The sequence below is a fragment of the Sphaerodactylus townsendi genome, linkage group LG06 (genome assembly GCF_021028975.2).
Source record: "Sphaerodactylus townsendi isolate TG3544 linkage group LG06, MPM_Stown_v2.3, whole genome shotgun sequence".
Lineage (NCBI taxonomy): Eukaryota > Metazoa > Chordata > Lepidosauria > Squamata > Sphaerodactylidae > Sphaerodactylus > Sphaerodactylus townsendi.
Genome location: NC_059430.1, coordinates 42,525,004 through 42,547,422, shown reverse-complemented (window position 1 = coordinate 42,547,422; position 22,419 = coordinate 42,525,004). Strand labels below are relative to the sequence as shown.

The 22,419-nt window shown below is 42.7% G+C and overlaps 1 protein-coding gene across 1 annotated transcript in view; it reads right to left on the bottom strand.

Annotated features, from left to right (window-relative positions):
• Positions 1–20,950, bottom strand: part of GUCY2C (guanylate cyclase 2C) — an 86,254-nt gene extending 65,304 nt beyond the window's left edge. The window contains exons 1-7 of the mRNA XM_048500906.1: positions 20,722–20,950; positions 19,984–20,105; positions 18,452–18,513; positions 9,226–9,441; positions 5,112–5,233; positions 3,000–3,096; positions 462–576 (exon numbers count right to left, since the gene is read on the bottom strand). Coding sequence (XP_048356863.1) covers positions 462–576; positions 3,000–3,096; positions 5,112–5,233; positions 9,226–9,441; positions 18,452–18,513; positions 19,984–20,105; positions 20,722–20,923 — 936 coding nt within the window. The 5' untranslated portion in view covers positions 20,924–20,950. The remainder of the gene's footprint in view (positions 1–461; positions 577–2,999; positions 3,097–5,111; positions 5,234–9,225; positions 9,442–18,451; positions 18,514–19,983; positions 20,106–20,721) is intronic.
• Between the last annotated feature and the right edge of the window lie 1,469 nt (positions 20,951–22,419).

Genomic DNA, 22,419 nt, shown 5'->3' with positions numbered 1-22,419 from the left:
CAGTATACTTACAGCATAGATTGGCATTACACAGATATTTTATTTGAACTTTGTTTTCTTTCTCTGTTACTGTGTTAATTAAAAACCAGTGGTTTGCTTATAAGATGACATTTTAAGTGATTTAACTGGTGAGTAGCTGGAATTTTAACTTATTGGCAGATCTGTCAGTCTCACACCTACTCAGTTGTATCCACTATGGCTTTGTAAGTAAGTGGCATGGAGCCTCAACACCCCATCTAACTCTCAGTATAATAGAAACATTGCAGACTGGGAAAATCCCAATACATTCAGATAGATCACATTACAAAGATATGGGTTTGCCACATACATTTTCTTTTGCTTCTATTTTAGATAGGTCCACCTTGTAGAATAAGTACAGTCTGAGAGTACTGTTGTATCTATGGCAGTGTTGTGAGAACAATGCAGACATGAGTGAAGGAATAATGATAAAATTAACTTACCACTTGGGCATCTGGGAAATTCTCCAAAGCCAAGGTGGTATTCAATGGTTTCAGTGTCAGGACAAGGACATTCCGCATCGCAAAGGATGAAGAGCTGTTTTCAAAGTACTTATTACTGTAAAGGAAAGCACAAATGCCCCACAGTATAGTGAGGAGCCAGGGAAAAAAAGACAAGTTATATAGTTGAGAGAATGATAACTTCCTAGCTGTTGATTAGCAGATGTGGTAGAACAATCAGAATATGCTCTTCTGTTTTTCTATTTGGTGGGTCTCTTTTCACCAGTATTACTTTGCTTCATAGAGATCACATTTTCCTTATGGTAGTTAACAGTGCTTAAATTTTAAAAAATAACAGGCACGGATTACATGAATAGGATGGATTATATGAATTGCTGAGTTGATGCCTGAGGCTGCAAAGCCCTCATAGGGAAATAATTTGGGCATAGTGACACTATCTGACTGCGTTCTGAAATGTCACTGTCACATCATAAGACAACTGCTCCTGCAAAGATATTTCAATGCCATGTAGTCAATATATCAGTCACTGGTGCAGCTGTTTTATCTGAATCCAAACCTGCTCTCTTCAAACTATTAGTGACCAATAGTCTCGCCACAGATTATGAAGATCACGAAAAGGACATTAAAGAGTGCAGTACAAAGGTGGTGGTGGAGGGGGGGATGGAGCCTTGGAAGAGCCTTGGAAGCAGGTGCCCACCCTGCTGGCATAAGGGGAGGATATGCTGGTGATGGGGCTATTATGGCAATGGTAGGGCATTGTGCAACTGTGAAGCACCCAAACCCAGAACCTGCAGCATGCGCCACAGGAGCCTATGCCTGGTTGGGTGGGGGCAGCCTGGGGGCAGTCCAGGTGGTGGAGCTGACTTGATTCAGCTCCCAGTGCAGTTTCAGCATCCCATGAATACCCCTTTTTATGGGGCAGATTTATGTCACCAAAAAAGGGTGATGTAAAGTGGTGGGGTTCCCCAGGAGAGAAGAGGTTTCTCTCTCTCTCCCCTAGCATCTGCGCCCCTAATTGCCTCTTTAGAGGTGGTGCCACAGCCCCATCCCCAGCTGCCGCTCTACCATCTCACTCTTTGGATTGGGCTGCTTGACATACCAGTGTGCATAGTCTATATGCAATGTGCAGATTCTACAAATCTCGATTCGATTTTGAATACCTTTAATGGCATATAAATTGTTTAAGATTAACTTAGCAAGATAATAACAGCCTTTACAACTTTACAACTTCTGACGAGTTAAAATAACACCATTTAAAAAAATTTAGCCACCGCTTCCAACAGCTCGTAGTTGTGGCTGTTTAAAAGATATATAACCTTCTGTTTATCTGTAATGCCTTCACTTCCATGCAGGAAGGGGATTATGTGCTTCTTCCTACCTATCTCATAAAAAGGACAATTCAACAGCATATGAGATACTGTTTCCACAGAACCCATGCCACACGGGCATGTCCTTTCTTTATGTGGGATTCCAAGGTGGCGTCCAAGGCTAAAGGAAGAAGCCAGGGCATTACACCTAGCTAAGGTGATTGCTCTATGCCACCGGGCCTCAACCAGGAGATAAAGGTACTGGGCTACAATTAATCTATCCACAGGTATTCCCAGAGAGATTGGGGAACAGGTTTTATTAGCTTCCTCTAGCATCTGTTGAAACTCTCTGTCAAAAAGTCTCTTCTTGATAGCCCCATAGACCTCCTGCTCTGTTAGCATTAGCAGGTCCTCCAAGGAAATGCCAAACTCATTAAGTTTGGATTCGACCATAAATCTCAATAATCATTTTTTCTCTAAAATTAAGATCCTGGCACTGATGGCCCACAAACATAGATGTGAAAATGTGTGGCAATATCGCATCAGTTATAGTCTGCCTCAAAAAAACCTTGATAGGGTTTATATATTCCTCCACCACAGAACTCAACATATCATCTTTGTTGTAGAATGCTCCACCTGGGTCCTCATGTCTACCTAGCCCTGCTCCCACCCCCCCAACACATCCATTTTAAAGTAAAAATACAAGGATTGGTGACAGTCATTCAAGGACTATAAATGCTCTTGTACCATGTTCAATAATGCACAAAATAATGGTTTTGACAAAGGCGGAGTGTAAAAATGAATTATACTTCTTATATTTGTTTGGGACTGTATTCGAATGTGGAAGCATACAATTTTCTTGATCGCTGCATCTCAATGAATCATACTACCATCTTTTTCTGAGAAAGAGTATAATAAAGTAGGGGCTGGTGAGCAAGGATGAAGCTTCAGTTATCTGCATTATTGCCTGCCCCTCTTTCTATATCTAGATGAAATGGATCAATTACAAATATATGCACATTGTCTCAATTTGCATAGTTTATACAGGTCACACAATTAACCTCTTTTTGGTACAGAATTTTGGTTGTCTTAGCATGGTAGTTTAATGGGCATTTTAAAATATACTTAACTCTGTACATAGCTATTGGGAGAAACATTCCAGTGTTAGGAATTCCTCTTTTTACTATTTTGATTTGATTCCATTTTATTTTACCTGTGAAGATCTATCAGGACAATAACTATGTCTTCATCTACCTCTCCATTCTCTAAGTTTGTCTCAATATCCTCCAGGGTACCACACATGACAATCACTGCAATTTAAAACAACAGAGAATGTAAAGCAGAGCCACACTGGTAAAGGCATTTGTGATTCCAGAAAAATGTAGCAGAAGATATAGCTCAGGATTGCAAGTTGAATCACATAGGTTGCATGTACATAGTGGTGCAAAAATGCAACCTATTATGGCAGCAGAAGCAAGTGAGGTAAGATGGGGAGAGAACTTGGTCCCCACACATCTATCTCACTTGCTGCTGCCCCTACCCCTGCATTCTTCCTTCCTTCTGCTGCACATGTACAAAAAGTGAGATGCAACAGCAATTATACCAGGCCCCCTGCAATTAGGAAAGACTTCCCTTTTCTCCTAATTTATCTTCTCAGCCCATGGCTGATTTGGTTGAACTGGGAAAGGAATTGGGCAGTGTTGAGCTGTTCCATGCCATTTTGAAAGCAGAATTTGGCTCTACACCCTTCCCCTACTGGCTATGGTTAGAGCATCCAAATGCATGCTCCGCTCACAGCCACCTCATCATTCCAGATCAGATATGGTTTAGTTTTTTATCTGGTTTAAAGGGAAAACCCTAGAAAAGCTCAGAATAACCATGACCTTGTGTGGACATTCCTTTTAAATTTCCTGGTCTGCATGCAAGGAAAAATCCCTATGGGGAGGCTCCAAAGCTCCAGACTACAAGCTGCTCTGTGGCCTTTTTTATGTTGAATCTGGTTCCAGTACAGTTCTCACAGAATGCACCTCCTTTGTGCAAGCTCAGCTTGTCCCAAAATGATGTCCATTATCTTCTAACCCTGAGTTGTAGGGGCTGTTAGCAGCGGTGAACTGGGAAGCAAAAACAGCCCTGGAAAAGCCCCCAGCCCAGCCCCACAAAGGAAGACAGAATGGAGTAAATATAGCGCTCTCACCACTATGGTAAACACACCACCTGCCCCGGCTCATTGTGGAGTGAGGGGGCCACCATAAGCAATCCAGCTGCATAGGCCCCATGTGAGGTGGTGAGCTGTTGCCTCTGCAGCTCACCGCCCAGTATGGAACTGGGGTAGCTGGCTCATTCATGGTGGTGGCTTGCCTGCCCCGCAAGGAGCCAGGACAGATAGTTCACATCACTGCTGCAGCTTACCCACCTAACACAGGGCTGGGGCAGATGGCTTTCTTGCACTGCGGGCAGCATGCTCACCCTGCTTGGGTGTAGGGCAGGTGGTTCACTTACAGCAACTGCAGAGGTCACCAGCTTGTGATAGTGGTAGCTATGAGGGCAGCCCTTTGCTTGGATCCAGGGGTTTCCTTGGTAGCCTTAATGGCTAATCTGCTCCTGGCTTTTCAGTTTAAAAAGTGTGGCAGGATTCTGTGAGAATAATCCACATAAGTAGAGAGCTCTTAACTTCTTTTAGAACAGGGGTACGGAACCTTTAACACTCAAAGAGCCATTTGGACCCATTTTCCACGGGAAAAGAAAACACTTGGAGCCACAAATAATTTTTGACATTTAAAATAAAGATAACACTGTATATATTGGGGTTTTTTTACCTTTTACTCCACTCATTCTGAGAAGCGCATGGATGCGCCCACCCTGCTGCCTGCAGGGCGGGCAAGGATGGGGCCAGCAGCTTGGGCTTGCTGGCCGCCGGGAAAATGCCCGCCCCGCTCGAACAGGGTGGGCGAGAGGGGAAGGCCACAGCACTGCCCATCCGGCCACAGGCAATTGGTGCGGCCGCCCTGCTGCCTGCAGGGCAGGCAAGGATGAAGCCGGCGGCTCAGCTCATGGAGCCGCAGTGCAAGGGCAGAAGAGCCGCATGTGGCTCTCAAGCTGCAGGTTCCCTACCCCTGTTTTAGAAGATGCTCAGAGTGTTAATGACCAGTTTACCAAGGAACAAGCAAGAGCTTAGCTATTACTTCTCACCCTTAAATGTAGATACCAATCAGTATATTTCTCCCTCTCCACCTTTTTTCTCTCCAGAGAACTTCTGCTTAGATCCAGAAAAAATTTAACACATGAAATGTAACCTAAGGACAAAAAATTCCTCATCTTTCCTTACCATTGCTTTTTCGAGATGGATTCTTCAGTGTTTCCTTCAGTCGCTCTGGGGTCCTTATTATGTCCCTGTTTTTTATTTCTCCAGAGAAGTATGTAACTCCAGCTTCTAGAGCATTCATATACCTGAAGTTAGGACAGGATTTTTTGCAACAGCAGCACATAATTGAACTAAATGTTAGGCTATGGGAGATTGGAATACTTGAACTCTGGTCACATAACCTCCCTTAAGCACAGATCTGTACAAATATGGGAGAACCTCTGACACCATTAACAGTGATGCTTGCTGTTAACACACTGAAATGTACAAACTAAGTATCAAACCAGATATGATGGGGGTACAAATATATTTTTTAAATGTATCTGATTGTTCACGTATGAATTGGGAGTTCTATTTTCATGTGAAGAGGAATGCACAAGATGTTTGAACTCAACTTTCTCTCCTTCCCATTTCCTTCCTACACTGTATTTTAAAATTAAAGCAACACTAGAGCAGCAACTCTGCCACTCACTTTCATGTCAGAAACAGGGTAGATGACCCATTATCTGAATTATGGATAGTAACAAATGTTTGGAAAATGTTTCATTATTAGGGTAGTTTAGTGATAGTTCTTGACATGGAGACATGGTGGACAGGCCCATTTATACGAACATTCTCTGGTCATACTCCTTTTCTCCTTCCTCCTTTTTCTATAAAAGCCTTAACTATACATTACATTTCCTCCATGTCCTCCCTATGACTTCTGATGAGATGTGCACTTTTAATCCCGTGCTTGGAACTCAAGGGTCTGAATTACACTGGGACCAAAGCATACAAGGAGAAGGAATTTAAACCTTCCCCCACACTCAATTTTTCTGGCATGAATCAGCCCTGAGATGCTATTTGCCATGCTGGGAAAACTTTAGTTGCCTACGTAATAGACGCAATCTAAACAAAAGTCATCATGGTACACATAGAGAGGACACAAGAAAAATGTAATGTGTAGGAGTCTGAGCCCACTTCTCACTGTTCAAGACACTGGTCCCTTCGCTTACCCTGATCTATGTTAGTACTACTGCCACTACATTTCCTAGTTTGTTTTTCTAGTAAAGTTTCTGTGCTTTTCTTCAGCTAACTAAATATAGAAATCAAATGTCCCCTGCTAAATTTCAAAAACAGAAAAGAAGTCCCACTACAGAAGAAAAAAAACTACAAAGTTAAAACCTCTACAAAATGTAAACTAATAATTACACATAAGTATATTTACTTATATTCATGTGACAAGCACATCAATCCAAAAGTATGTATCAAATATCATAACTGTCTGTGCCATGGTCTTAACTTTGCAGTTTAGTTCTTTCTGACTCCTACTATAGTTCTCCATGTCAGTCAGTTTGTAAAGGAACAGAAGCCCTGTAACCAAACAAGTTCACCCAAAAGCTCACCCATTCTGTCTTCTTTCTTACCTCTGGATGGGTGCACCCTTAAAATATAAATCAAGCCTAGTGAAGAGTCCAATACTGGGGTTGAATAATGGGGGAACATACAGATAGTAAATAAATAGTAGATAAATTACATTTCCAATAAAAAACCATCACAGATGAGCTGTCAAGAGAGCTTGTCAAAGACAGCATCTGATTGCTGTCTGTACAACTGTAGTCCACACAGTAATCAAAATAGAAATAAACATGCTACTTGTGAGAAAAATCACATTTTCCCAGATGCAAAATATAACATATCCAATACTCAGGATATGTGATATTTGCCTCCAGAGTCTTAATGGAGATGTGTATATTATACAAAACATATCAATAAAATGCATATTTAGTAAACCTTGCCAGATATGCATTTGAATGTCTAATTTTTTTGAATAAACATCCTTAAAAGCAGTTTAATAAAAACTGGATTTTTTCACAAAGAGAGGTCCATGGAATGCAAAATGGCAGTATCCTTAAAGGTACACATTAGCACACGGCTGTAACTAGAGACTTCTGAACCCTGAGTAAAAAGCTACATCTCTACTTTTGCTTTTGTTGCTAAGCAAAACGTTAGAATTACAGCTTTAGAAAACTAAATGCTGGTTCTATCCTTGTATGAACTTACAGAAGTTTTCAAAATCTTATTATTTCAAACAACATGAAAGTAGGTCAACAAACATTGCCAAGCAGGTTTGCAATCAGTCAAAAACTTGGATTCGTCTTCATTCCCTGATATGCTCTCTTCTCCCTGAGGAGAGTCATACCCTCGGCAGCTTCCCCTGTTGCTTTATATTAGAGTCAAATTAAACAAGATATGATAACCAGGATAGCAGGAACTGAAGCTAAATAGCAGGAACTGAAGCAGGGGTATAACTGCCTAAAATAGTGCCTGGGAGAAGCACAACAGCTCACCCAACTCTGGGTGCCACTTAAGCAGGTCATGTGGGAGGGTGTTTCCAAGATACTCCCCTTCGCAACTGTACTCTCATCCAAATTCCACATGGAGTTTGGGAGCAGAGGCACAGTTGAACACTGAGCTGGTCAGCATTAGCTCACCCCACCATGAACTCAACATGGAGTTCAGAGCAGGGTGGGACTGTTTGATGTTGGGCTGAGCTTGGGCAGGTCCAGCTTTAAACTGCAAGCTTTTCAAAATCTTATTATTTCAAACAACATGAAAGAAGGATGATAGACACGAAGAAGAAGAAGAAGAAGAAGAAGAAGAAGAAGAAGAAGAAGAAGAAGAAGAAGAAGAAGAAGAAGAAGAAGAAGAAGAAGAAGGAGGAGGAGGAGGAGGAGGAGGAGGAGGAGGAGGAGGAGGAGGAGGAGGAGGAGGAGGAGGAGGAGGAGGAGGAGGAGGAGGAGGAGGAGGAGGTGGTGGTGGTGGTGGTGGTGGTGGTGGTGATGGTGGTGGTGGTGGTGGTGGTGGTGGAGGAGTTTGGATTTATATCCCCCCTTTCTCTCCTGCAGGAGACTCAAAGGGGCTTACAATCTCCTTGCCCTTCCCCCCTCACAACAAACACCCTGTGAGGTGGGTGGGGCTGAGAGAGCTCCGAGAAGCTGAGACTAGCCCAAGGTCACCCAGCTGGCGTGTGTGGGAGTGTACAGGCGAATCTGAATTCCCCAGATAAGCCTCCACAACTCAAGTGGCAGAGCTGGGAATCAAACCTGGTTCCTCCAGATCAGAGTGCACCTGCTCTTAGCCACTGCTCTTAGCCACTACGCCACTGCTGCTCCAAGCATATTTACAATCACTCAAAAGCACAAATTTGTCTGAGCCTTCAGTTTAAAGCTCAACCTAAGCCACGCTGAGCCCAGAATCAAACTGAGCAATCGTGCTGACCAGTTCCAACTTTATATTGCTGGCTACGTCTGCAGGCTCCACTCTGATCAACCCCCTCATGCTCCCCTGGTTATATTACTGAACTGAAGGGAATGAAGGGAATTATTTGGATTTATTTGAATTAAGGCCATAGAGTAGGGAGAGGAGCAATGTTGCCAGCTCCAGGATAGGAAACACCTAGAGATTTTCGGGGTGGAACTTGAGGAGGGAAAGAGTTATAATGTAATGGTCAGTGGGGTGCAATGCCATAGAATCCACCTTCCAAAGCGGCCATTTTCTCCAGGTGAACTGATCTATGCCACCTAGAGATTATTTGTAATAGCAGGAGATCTCCAGCTACCACCTGGATGTTAGCAACTCTGCGAAGGAGAGTTTAACACTTTCCCACCTTGTATGGTTCCCTGACCTCGTGTAGTTTCTCAGTATGGTCACTATTTGTCCCCTTGAGGGAAACATGTAGGCAACCTGTATATTTCTGAAGTGGGCAAACACTATATCCAAAGAACCACTCAAGGCTGGGAATCTGAACTGCTATTTAGGAACAAAATGTGCTGAAGATCCTTTCATGCATCTTGCAACCTCTGGTTGAACCTCTCTAGATGTAACCCTGCACCAGAAAAAAATAAATGCTAGAGACAAGTGCTTATTAAACTGGGAATTTCTCTTTCAGGTATTTCCTTAAAATGAATTATGTTCACAAAAGATCTAAGCAAGGCTTTTTCACAGATGTTGCTCTCATGATATATGCAAAAATACCCTGAGATTTAAAAATAATGGAAGCTTTATAAAGACGTGGCATATAAGGAGAATTCCCTACCAGAAGCAATCTTCAGCAATCTTATTTGTCTTATAGATGTAAGCAGATTCCCAAGAGACTGTTTTGAATGGCAATCTGGAATTTTGCCAGAAATCGACCAAGAAGTAGCTCACTTTCCTAGCTGGTGTCATCATCCGTGTTAAGTTTTCTTTGTAGTCACAAGTCAGCCCAAAGCTCCCTGCAGAGATCAGAGGGAGGCCCATTACTGTGTCCACTCTAAGAAAAATGAGAAGATTATTCCATAGTGAGTGCTATATTTACTGATGTCTCATCAAAGGAAAGCTACTGTGTGGATCATATTTGCAATACTCTTTGGCCCATTATGCTCAAAGTGTCTGCTGCATAGCAGGGGTGAATGTCCATCACTGCAAGATTTCTTGTATGGATGTATTTCCCCAAGCCCCACTTTTAATTTCTATTCTCCCTGCACCAAGTGACACCCCTTTAAGCATAACTTTAACTTTCTTTGCTGCCAGAGCGAGGGAGATTTGCCAGTGAGCACAGCTTTGCCCTGGACATATTCCCTCCCCCCACCACCAGCCCTTCCCATTCCCTTGCACTCCCATGCACACCTCTTCCCTTCCCCCTTCTCAGATTTCTTATCACTTCAATTTTTGTTATGTATTATATGGATATATTGATAAAAACAGAGAATCAATGCAAAATCGCTGTATTTTATTGCATTTGAAAACCTCCAAATGGCCAGTCAGCCATTTCCCTTGCACTCTCATCTCACTTCCAGAGCCATTGCAGTTAACAACAGGCTGGAGGAAGGGAATGTCTGTAGGGTGAATTATGAATGGTGGGCTAACCATGTAATAACAAGTCTTTCCCTACTCCCATGGCAATAGAAACAGCAGGAAGTGTGTGTAAATTGGCAGTGGGGATTCCACTATTGAGTCAATCCATCTCATGTTGGGTCTTCCTCTTTTCTTGCTTTCTCTAACTTTTGTCTTTTCCAGTGATTCTTGTCTTCTTGTAACCTGCCCTGAGACCTTTGGGCTAAAAATACATATTGATTAGCTAGATCAGTGGTTCTCAACCTGGGGTCAGGACCCCTTTGGGAGGTCGAACAACCTTTTCACAGGGGTCGCCTAAGACTCTCTGCATCAGTGTTCTCCATCTGTAAAATGGATAAATGTTAGGGTTGGGGGTCACCACAACATGAGGAACTGTATTAAAGGGTCGCAGCATTAGGAAGGTTGAGAAACACAGGGAGGGAGGGAGGGAGGGAGGGAGGGAGAGAGAGAGAGAGAGAGAGAGAGAGATTTAGTTAAGTCATTTTAGTATCTAGCGACAGTTGAGGCTTATTTAAAACCCACTTCATCTTGTGAGAGGTCCACGGCATCAGTAAAACTCTCCTCCAAAATTACTTTCTGGTTAAGTGTCTACATTTCTTCTTTTCCCCATTGGGAGATATATGACAGTCAAGTGGGAACTTTGTATATATAAGCTTCAGATTCCTTTTATTACTTCTGGGCTTGTGTCTACTTCTGGACTTGTGACATGGAACAGTGTCTCTCATGCACAATTCTCACATAGGTTCATATCAAACTGGGCAAACCTTTAAATACCCTAATCTCACACTTACAGCTTTAAAGACAAGAATAATTGCTTTAAACTGTGCCCAGAAACTAATTGTTTACCAATGAGATTCTTTCAACAGTGGTTGAGATTTGTTCTCTTTAATCAGTCCTTGCTAGTAATCTTGCCTTTTGAAGCAACTGAAGTTTGTGAAAAGCCTTTAAAGTCTGTCTCAAGTAGAGGGCATTGCAATAATCTAACCTGAATGCAATCAGAGCTTCAATACCTGGGCCCAAATCTTGGTTCTCAAGGAAAAACTGTAACTGGCACAGAAGCTTATGTGGGTTGAAGGTGCTACATGCTGCCCCTGAGATCTGAGCATCCATCTATAGATATAGATCATTCTAATAGCAGCCTATTCCACACAACATATGCTAAATGACTGTGGCTTAGAGCAGATGGTTGTAGAACCAACCAGGGGAGATGTGATCCTAGATCTAGTTCTATGTGGGACCCAGGACCTGGTGCGGGAAGTCAGTGTTGTTGAGCCGATAGGGAACAGCGACCACAATGCTGTCAGATTCAGTATCTCTGCATGCGAACAAGTGACAACTACTAATGTAGTTACATTTGCCTTCAGAAAGGGAAATTTCTCAAAGATGAGGGGGATAGTGCGCAGGAAGCTGAAAGGGAAAATCAAGAGAGTCAAAAATGTCCAAGATGCTTGGAGGTTATTTAAAAACACAGTCTTAAAAGCTCAGCTGGAATGTGTTCCACAGGTTAGAAAAGGCAGCACCCAGTCCAAAAGAAAGGCACCATGGTTAACAAGGGACGTTGAGGAAATTATTAGGGAAAAAAAGATGTCTTTTAGAAAATGGAAGTCCAAGTTAACTGATAAAGAATACCAGAGAGAACACAAATGGTGGCAAAGAAGCAGAAGTTAGCTGTAAAGGAGGCAAAAGGATTATGAGGCATGGCTGTGAACATCAAAACCAGCAACAAACAGTTCTTCAAGTACATCAAAAGCAGGAAGCCAGCAAGGGAAGCGGTAGGCCCGTTAGATGACAAAGGAACAAAGGGTGTGCTAAAAGATGACAGGGAGATTGCAGAAAAGCTGAATGAATTCTTTGCATCTGTCTTCACCCAAGAGGAGGTGAGGAAAATTCCCTGCACCTGAACCAAGCTTCTTGGGAGGGTAGAGATCAGAGGAACTAGAAGATAGTGGTAGACAAAGGAAAGAAGTTCTGGCAGCCATTGATAAACTAAATGCTACCAAATCCCTGGCCCAGATTGCATTCACCCAAGAGTTCTTAAAGAGCTCCAAGCATGAAATTGCTGATGTTCTCACTTTAATATGCAACTTATCCCTGAAATCAGGCTCCATCCCTGAAGACTGGAAGATGGCCAATGTCACACCAATCTTTAAGAAAGGATCTACGGGGGACCGGGAAATTAAAGGCCAGTCAGTTTGACATCTGTTCCTAGTAAATTAGTAGAATCTGTCATTAAAGATAAAATTATTAAACATGTAGAAAAGCAAGACCTGCTGAGAAAGAGTCAGCATGGCTTTTGCAGAGGCAAATCCTGTCTTACAAACTTACTAGAGTTCTTTGCGGATGTAAATAGGCATGTGGATAAGGGGGAACCAGTGGACATTGTCTACTTGGATTTCCAAAAGGCTTTTGACAAAGTTCCTCACCAGAGACTATTGAGAAAACTCAGCAATGAAGGAATAGGAGGAAGTCCTCCTATGGATTAAAACTGGTTGAGAAACAGGAACCAAAGAGTGGGGGTAAAAGGGGAATTCTCACAATGGGGAGCTGTGGGGAGTGGTGTCCCCAAGGATCCGTATTGGGACCAGTGCTCTTTAACCTATTCATAAATGACCTGGAAGTAGGGGTGGGTAGCGTGGTGGCCAAGTTTGCAGATGATACCAAATTATGTAGGGTGGTGAGAACCACAAAGGATTCTTGAGGAGCTCCAAAGCGGACCTTGATAAATTAGGTGAGTGGGCTAAGAAATGGCAAATGCAGTTCAATGTAGCAAAATGTAAAGTGATGCACATAGGGGCAAAATCCAAACTTCACATACACGCTACAGGGGTCAGTGCTATCAGTCACAGACCAGGAAAGGGATTTGGGCGTCTTAGTTGATAGTTCCATGGGAATGTCAACTCAATGTATGGCAGCTGTGAAAAAGGCAAACTCTATGCTGGGGATAATTAGGAAAGGAATTGATAATAAAACTGCAAAGATTGTCATGCCCTTATACAAAGCAGTGGTGCGACCGCACTTGGAGTACTGTGTTCAGTTCTGGTCACCACATCTCAAAAAGGATATTGAAGAGATTGAAAAAGTGCAGAGAAGGGCAACGAGGATGATTGAGGGACTGGAAAACCTTCCTTATGAGGAAAGGCTGCAGCGTTTGGGACTCTTTAGTTTGGAGAGGAGACGTCTGAGGGGGGACATGATTGAAGTCTATAAAATTATGCATGGGGTAGAAAATGTTGACAAAGAGAAATTTTTCTCTCTTTCTCATAATACTAGAACCAGGGGGCATTCATTGAAAATGCTGGGGGGAAGAATTAGAACTAATAAAAGGAAACACTTCTTCACGCAACGTGTGATTGGTGTTTGGAATATGCTGCCACAGGAGGTGGTGATGGCCACTAACCTGGATAGCTTTAAAAGGGGCTTGGACAGATTTATGGAGGAGAAGTCGATTTATGGCTACCAATCTTGATCCTCTTTGATCTGAGATTGCAAATGCCTTAACAGTCCAGGTGCTCGGGAGCAACAGCCGCAGAAGGCCATTGCTTTCACATCCTACATGTGAACTCCCAAAGGCACCTGGTGGGCCACTGCGAGTAGCAGAGAGCTGGACTAGATGGACTCTGGTCTGATCCAGCTGGCTTGTTCTTATGTTCTTATGTAACACAAATAAAACATCTTCAGGATAGAAATAAAAGTGTTTTGAGGAGGAGTTCTGCGCATCTTTTCCCCAAAAACATCTTGAAAATGCTTTATTTCCTCTTAAAAACGTTTTATTTGGAAACGCTAAACTAGCAATCTTTTTTGCCAAAATATCTTGAAAATGTTTCTTGCTTGCTGTGCAGAGTTTTATTTCTCCCACCCGATTTTGAAGCTCTCGCTTTCATTTTCTCCACCTCTTGCTGCCTGCCATTTTCTGCTGCTTCAGTGATTTTCTGTGCTGTCTGCCATTTGATGAAGTTTCCCAGGGATGTTTACTCATCTGGCATCACAACTGCCCACCATTTCCATCATTAATGTTGTGGTGAACTGGGGGGTAGCGGCAAGCTCACAGCAGGGGAAGGAAATTCCCTTTTGCAATGGACCTGTTTGCCCTCCAGGATGGCGAAACTTCCCTAGGCCACCCTTGATTCCTTCAATACAGACGGCTGCCACCAGAGGACCCTATTTTTGTTTCACAGAAGGGGACCTTCACACTTCTGGATAAAAAAGAGAGAGTGGCTGCCTTATGGCTGAGAACACCCGTCTCCCCAAGTAAGTGAGAAAAACCTCACTCTCCTTGGCATGGCCAAGATTATGGATGGTTTGCGAAAGTTAAAGGACTATTCTCTCTTCATAAAGTTAACTTAAAAAAAATAACCAAAGTAGCCAGGTTTTATTCAAACAAACATTCAGTTTAGAAACTTTATAACATATTGGACAGAACCCAAATATATATAACATATATATAACAAAAACACCAGAGAAACAGTCAATACAGCGTGTTCTTCACTGATGCTGCTATCTTAAAACCCCTGATCTTTTTCCTATCCACCAGATTTTCCTCAGACAAAGCAACTGCAAGTTAAAGCAATTGTCTTGGTTCGAATTAACTGAAATCAGCCTCCCCTTGATTGGTGGAGAGTCATCAGTGGAAGAACTCTGACAGGGTGCTGTAAATCCATAAAAAATAAACTCAGGCTGTTTCCACACAGCCACGCTGGCGGTTGGGTCGGCGTACATGACGCCGACCCAACCCCCCTGGGACCATTCGCACGAACGGTCCCGGTTGCGGTGGGGAAGACGTCACAGCCTCTGCGCAGGCTGCACCGTCCCCCAAACGCTTTACCATGTCCTCCGACCTCCAGCGCGTCGCACAGGCCAAGGGACATGCCGTCCCTGCCCTGCGTGACAGCTTGGAAGTCGCAGGGCAGGGGGGGCGTGTCCCCTGGCCTGTGCGACACGCCGGAGGCCGGAGGACACAGTAAGGTGTTTGGGAAAGGGGGGTGGCGCCTTCTAGCCGCTGCTTCCCAAAAACCTCGCTCAGGGAGTGAGGTTGGAAAACAGCGGCTTCGCGCCGCTGGGAGGGAGTGAGGGCGGCGCAGCTGGGATGCAGCTGCGCCCCCCATGCGAACAGCTCCCTAGGGACGGCGTTTTTGCCATCCCTAGGGCGCTGTTATTGGCCCGTGCGGAAAGGGCCTCTGTATTGCTTGCCAATTACGTGAATATATTGTTTGTCCTTTAAAAAAAATTTCTGAGAGGTATCATCAAAGCTGAAAAGAAACAATATGAGAATCAGCAATATGCTCAGATTTCAACGTAGCTTCGAAGATGCCTCTCAGAAATTGTTTTAGCCATTCTGTTCACTGCTGTGAACAATACTGGCTTTGTACCTGCTGATCTTTGAGAACTCCCAGCGGACTGGAGGAGAGCTAATGTTGTCTCCATCTTCAAAAAGGGAGGGAAAGAGGACCCAAACAACTACTGCCCAATCAGCCTGACATCAATACCAGGAAAGACTCTAGAGCAGATAATTATGAAGACAGTCTGTAAGCACTCGGAAGGGTATAATGTGATCACTGAAAATCAACATGGGTTTCTCAAAAACAAGTCATGCCAGGTTAATCTTATCTCTTTTTTTGATAGAGTGACAAACTTGGTAGATGAAGGGAATGCTGTGGACGTTGCACACCTTGATTTTTAGCATGGTCTTTGATAAGGTGCCCAATGATATTCTTGTGAGTAAGCTAGAAAGATGTGGACTAGACAATGCAACTGTTAGATGGATTTGTAATTTTGTTGATTGACCAAACACAAAGAGTGCTCATCAATGGCTCATTTTCATCCTGGAGAGAAGTGAGTAGTGGAGTGTCACAGGGTTCTGTCCTGGGCCCAGTGCTATTCAATAATTTTTATCAATGACTTGGATAATGAAATAGCGGGCATGTTATTCAAATTTGCAGATGATACCAAATTAGGAGGGCTAGTTAATACCCTGGAGGACTGGGGCAGGATTCAAAATGAACTGGACAGATTAGAGAACTAGGCCAAAACTAACAAAATGAATTTCAACAGAGATAAATGTAAGATTCAATACTTAGGCAGAAAAAATGAAATACACAGATATAGGATGGGTGACACCTGGCTTGACAACACTACATGTGAAAGGGATCTGGGAGTCTTAGTAGACCACAAACTGAACATGAGTCAGCAGTGTGACATGGCAGCCAAGAAAGCCAATGCAATTCTGGGATGCATCAATAAGAGTATAGTATCTAGATCGAGGGAAATAATTGTCCCACTCTACTGTCCACTGGTCAGACATAATCTAGAGTACTGTTTCAGTTCTGGGCACCGCAATTTAAGAAGGATATTGACCAGCTGGAATGTGTCCAGAGGAGGGCAACCAAAATGGTAAAAAGTCTGGAATCTATGCCCTATGTAAAGAGGCTTAGGGAGCTGGGGATGTTTAGTCTGGAGAAGCTAAGGTTAACATGATAGCTATGTACATAACATTACAGCTATGTTTAAATATTTGAAAGGATGCCATGTCAAAGAGGGAGCAAGCTTGTTTTCTGCTGCCTCAGAGACTAGGACACAGAGTAATGGGTTCAAGGTGCAGGATAAGAGATTCCACCTAAACATTAGGAAGAACTTTCTGACTGTCAGGGCTGTTTGACAGTGGAATTCACTGCCTCGGAGAGTAATGGAGTCTCCTTCTTTGGAGGTTTTTAAACAGAGGCTGGATGAACATATGTCAGAAGTGCTTTGATTGCAGGTTCTTGCATGGCAGGGGGTTGGACTTGATAGTCCTTGTGGGTCAATTCTGCACTTGCGTTATCGATCTAAGTTCGAGCTGCGTTCGACCTAAGTGCTCCGCACAATTACTGGGATCAACGTGGTTTTGTACCAGCTTCGCCCCATGTAACGGTCAAATTTCCGACTCCAGCTGGGAACTACTACTTTTTCAGGGAACCACGCTCGAACTCAGCTTGATTCCAGTAAAGTGCAGAATCTCTGGTGCCAGGAGTCCCCCATTCAGCCAATCACAGCTGAGTGTTTCAGGCATGCGTACAGCTGAAGAACCACTGCGGCGAAAATCGCGCCTAATTTTTTCCCCCTCTTCTTTCTTGCATTTGAAACGATGGCTGGTCACACAAACAGCGCACAATTTCCGCGTACCAATGTAAGCGGCAATTAAAAAACGCCACCTTCGTCCCTCCATTCCTGTGGCAGTTTTTTAAATAACGTCTGTGGGGATATACGGAACACGGCCGTAGAACGGTAGCCAATTGGAACGGAGCAGCGAAGAGGCACAGGATGATTCCGCCCTCCGAGCTTGGATCAAGCTGGTTGCAGTGGAGAACAACAATGGCTTCAACCTAGGTTAGTATTCTTCTCAGGGAACTGGGTCGAACCTATTTTACTCGTGTGCGGAATCGCCCGTGGTCTCTTCCAACTCTATGATTCTATGATTGGACCAACACTATAATTGTCCCTATTTTTTTTAAAAAAGGAGATCAATTGGACCAACACTATAATTGTCCCTATTTTTTTAAAAAAAGGAGATCAGGCTCTCCCAGCCAATTATAGACCCACTAGCCTCCTATCAATCACCGGGAAGCTTTACGCCAAATATCTATTGGATAAATTTACCTCCTGGATCAATGAGTAAAAAATTATGGGACCTGAGCAAATGAGTTTCAAGAAGGGTCATTCCACTCTAGATCACTGCCTGGTCCTCAATACAATAATCTCCAAATATGTGAAGAGAGGAAAGGCCAAGTTATATATGGCCTTCCTTGACCTCAAGGGAGCCTTTGATCCGGTGCTTAGAGAGCTGCTGTGACAGAAGTTAAAAGCTCTGGGTATAGAACCTAGACTCATCATGCTCATAAAGGCCTTTCATACCAATACCACCTGCCAAGTGAAGTGTCCTCCATTAGGCCAACTGACTCCTGGAATATCAGTAACCAGAGGAGTTAAACAAGGGTGTGTCCTGACTCTAGTTTTGTTCAACCTATTTCTTAATGATCTTGACCCTGCTCTAAATGGAGTTAATGCCCATTGTCCAACACTGAAAAATGTTCCACTATCCATCCTTCCATACGCAGATTATGTGGTTTTAATGTCAAGTACTAAGGTGGGCTTAACCAGCCTTTTGGCCAAATGAAATGAATATTGTGCCAATAACAGCTTGACAATTAATCCTAAAAAGGCCAGAAACTAGTGAAGAGATGCATTTCCGAAATACCATAGATATAATGGTGTTATTATCAGATGCTTGAATTTAGGTCCTCATAGCATTTTCCTACATCCATTTTAAAAAGTGGAGGTGGAAATGTAAGGCCTTGAAGCATTATACTGAATACATACCTCTGTTAGACTTATAAGTAAGCATGGAGTCTATTCAATATTTTAACCTCCAATACAGTGTATTTGCCAATACTTACATCTGGTATGTGGCATAGGTACATGTGGGACCCAGGACAGCACATCCAAGATTGCCATCCATCTGTAATTTAAAAAAACACAGAAAAAATCAACAGAAGATGGAAAATCCAGCAAAACACCCACCATATAGGTGCAAAGTGCTATTGAAGCGAAGGAACGTGGCAAAACGATGCAAAACATGGCAATAGGAATAGGAAGAAAATATTGGTTAAGAGAGTAGATCCGAAATATGGAGATCAGTAAATATGATGAAGCCCCATGTATGTTCTATTTAGTGGCATGAATTAGAGCTATATAGGTACATGGTTGAGGAACAGTTGGACCTTTAATATGAGAGAAATATATTAACATCAAGGCTATGCATTTATATATATCTATATATATAAAATCTATATATATAAAAATCTATCAGTGCGTTTTTCTGCTGACAGGTAATCTCCCAAACTACTGGACCGATTGCTTTGAAATTTTCACACAACGTCGCATTCGCATGTGGCCAGGTTTCCATACTGTTTCCACACCTCCTGTTGTGTACATGTCACAACTGTGCCCGTTATTGTGTACATGCCACATCTGTGACAGTTGGAACCACAGTTCTGTTCCGCAACAGCGACATCTGCTGGCAGTCAAAGCAACACTCTCTGATACAAGGGAAACAACCATGACTTCCTTGAAAACCGCTGCCTTATGGAGTGAAAGGGATGGGGTCCGCCATCTGGACATGGCCTACCCACCCTACCGGAGGAAGGGGAAGGTGAGGGAGGGTCCGGGGGTTTGCTGGACCAAATGCTCTGAAATTTGAACACAATGTAGCTCATGCCTCCCAGCGTGTTTTACGCTAAATAATTCGCCTGCAAGGGAAGGGAGTGAAAGGGACAGGATCAGCCACCTGCACATGGCCCACCCACCCTAGCAGAGGAAGCGAAACATTAGGGAGGGACCGGCCGGGTTGCCATGCAAGGGAACGGGAGAGAGGGAGGGGAACGAGGGGCTTCTTGCCCCTCCCCTCCCTTGCAAGCATTGTGCAATGACACATGTTCGAACCGTTTGCTTCCCCTTTTACATATATATATACACATATATACATATACATATATATATACACACACACACATATACACACATATACATATACATATACATATATGTATATATATGTACACACACACACACGACTGTAATTTGAAATAGTACATTATCAAATGGTACATTATCATAAGATACTCTGTCATTATAAGAATAATTTATATTTTCCATTAATTGCTAAATTTTGTTCTGACCAGAATGTGTGTGTGTAAAATGCCACCAAGTTACAGCTGACTTATGCTGACTGCAGCAAGGGCCTTTCAAAGCAAGTGAGAAGCAGTGGTGGTTTGCCTTTGCCTTCAACTGCAGAGTATTCCTTGGTAGTCTCCCATCCAAGTACCAACCCTGCTTAACTTGTGAGATCTGATGGGATACCATTCCACATCCCAGTCATTGTTTACATGTATATAAAAGATGATTCCCACAGAAATGTCTTAATACTCACAAATAACTTCCTGATGATTTCCACACCTTCACAAGTGCTAGTGCGGCAGCCTTGTGAGACATAGAGTGTTGTTTTGTTGAGGCCATCAAATGATGCATTGACACAGACACTCAGATTGCTCTCTTCAACAAAAAAGCAGGAGAATTAGGTATTTAACTATAAAACAAACATTTCAGATAATTATCTGAATTGGTAGCATGTTTGGCTGATCAAATACTTGCCTAATTTATTTGTCTTTAAAAGGAATATTAATTGACTATCCTTATATTTAATAGTCAAAGGCTAACTAACCCCCTTGCCCATACAGATATTTGTCCCACAAGCCAGCCTTAGCTATAGTGCAGGGTTCTACAAACCCAGGGAAGATCCCAGCTTTGCAGAAAACAACCTTGCCCTAATTTACCTAATTTTAAAGACAGAATCTCACCTGAAGAAGACAAGTCTCAGTTTCTAGAAATTAACATTCCAGTTAGCTATTATTATCTAATACTACCCAATATTCAGTCTAAATAACCACAAAAATTAACCAAAGTTCATCTTTCTGGGAAGGCCCAGCAGGCTTGAAAGAGTTAAACAATCTTGGTTATTGGTTGGCTCACATAGCTAGGAGATAATCCTGAATTATACCCTTTTAACTGCATTGAAGTCAGAAGGGGAAACTTTGCTTAAGATGGTATTGACAGTATCCCAAAGACATACACGTACAGGGCATGGGGGGCTGTGGCACTGTGCTCTTACCTTTCAGGTCTTCTTTCACCTTATCCAATCCTAGTAGTACAGCTGGTTTTATGTTGCTTGCAGTCACTAATTCATCATCAGTCACCATCATTACATTGATCAGACCTTCATCTCTCGAACATTTGCCCTCACCAGTCTGCCAAAGCAGCTGAGTAGAAAGTAGCAATGTCCAAAATGTCTGACCCAGCTTTTGTTGTCCCATTATGTCTTTGTTGTCACAGGTGCTACATGACTGATGTTTTAGAGTGAAGCAAAGATATTTGTTATAAATCCACTTTTCTGAAAGATATTTCTGTTCCCTTTCTTAGTTCCTCTTTCACCTACACACCCAATCAGCCCCAGATGGTACTTCTGCCTGTGAACAATTAACAACAGCAGAACTCATGAAATGAGAAAGGACCAAAGGTTGTTTTACATGTTTGCTGTTGAGGCCTATAAAACTAAGGCAATAACTGCACTTCCCTAGATAAGACAACAATGTGATAGGTCAGGAAAATAAAAGAGGAAGGCTCTTTGACCAATCATAAAGTAGGGAGGTTGTGCAAATGTCCATCCAAAAAGGTTCAGAGTAATTATATATTTCCCAGTCATCCTTTGGGAGAGGGGTTCACATAGAGCTTTTGAAGTTGGGTGCAGAGCTGGGCTGCTAGCTCCTGGTTGGTAAATACCTGGAGATTTTAGGGGTAGAGTCTGAGGAGGGTGGGGTTTGCGAAAGGGAGGAATTTCCATGGGGTATAATCCCATAGATCTACTGCCCAAAGGAGTAATTTTCTTCAGATGAACTGATCTCTGTCACCTGGAGATCAGTTGTAGTAGTGGGAGATCACCAGCTACTACATGGAGACTTGGAACCCTAGTGGAGAACAAAATGTGATTCCCATATCTCTCTGGAATGTGGAGTTTGAAGATGTCAGTTGGAAGTTTTACCATGTTCCCCCTTCAAACTGATAATTGAGATGCCAACTATTGGCAATCATCAAGGTGTCAAATCTTGGCTGTTACATGACTGCCCAGTCCTTGAAAGAATAGAATTTAGGTTCCTTTAATCTCCACACAAAATTGGTCTTTTAAACACAAAAATAGCTTCATCAGTTAAAATATCCAGGTTATAGAATTCACTTTTCTCCTCAATAAGACACAAAGTGGCTTACAAGCTTTCTCCTCTTCTCCATTTTATCCAGACAAGACCTCTGTGAAGTAAGTTAAGCTGAGAGTGTGTGACTGACACACATCTAGCAAGCTTCCATGGCAGAGTGGTTTTTTTAACATGGTCTCTCAGATCCTAGTTCAGCACTCTAAACACTAAACTACTCCGGCTCTTTAAAATCTTTTTAGTGCCAAGTGATTATGGTTTTATTTACCAAAGCCTTTACACAACTCCTCTTCCTCTGTGTTTTACCAGTTATCTTGGTATTATGCCATTTTAGTTTTAGAGAATCTCCTCGGTTTTTATTTATTTAGGATGCTTCTATGTCGCTTTTGAGAGTTTTGCTCAAGGTGGCTTGTGTACAATACCATTTAAATATCATTGCCCTAATTTTTAATCTAATTCTGTTTCAATTCCTTTTTCATATATTTTATTTTTCTGTTGTTCTATCTCATGTAATTTTTGTTGTTTTTGCCATTTTTATTTTTTGTTTGAGCTACTTCACAGACATGTTTATGAAGAGGTAGAGTATAAATAAACTCCCTTTCGGC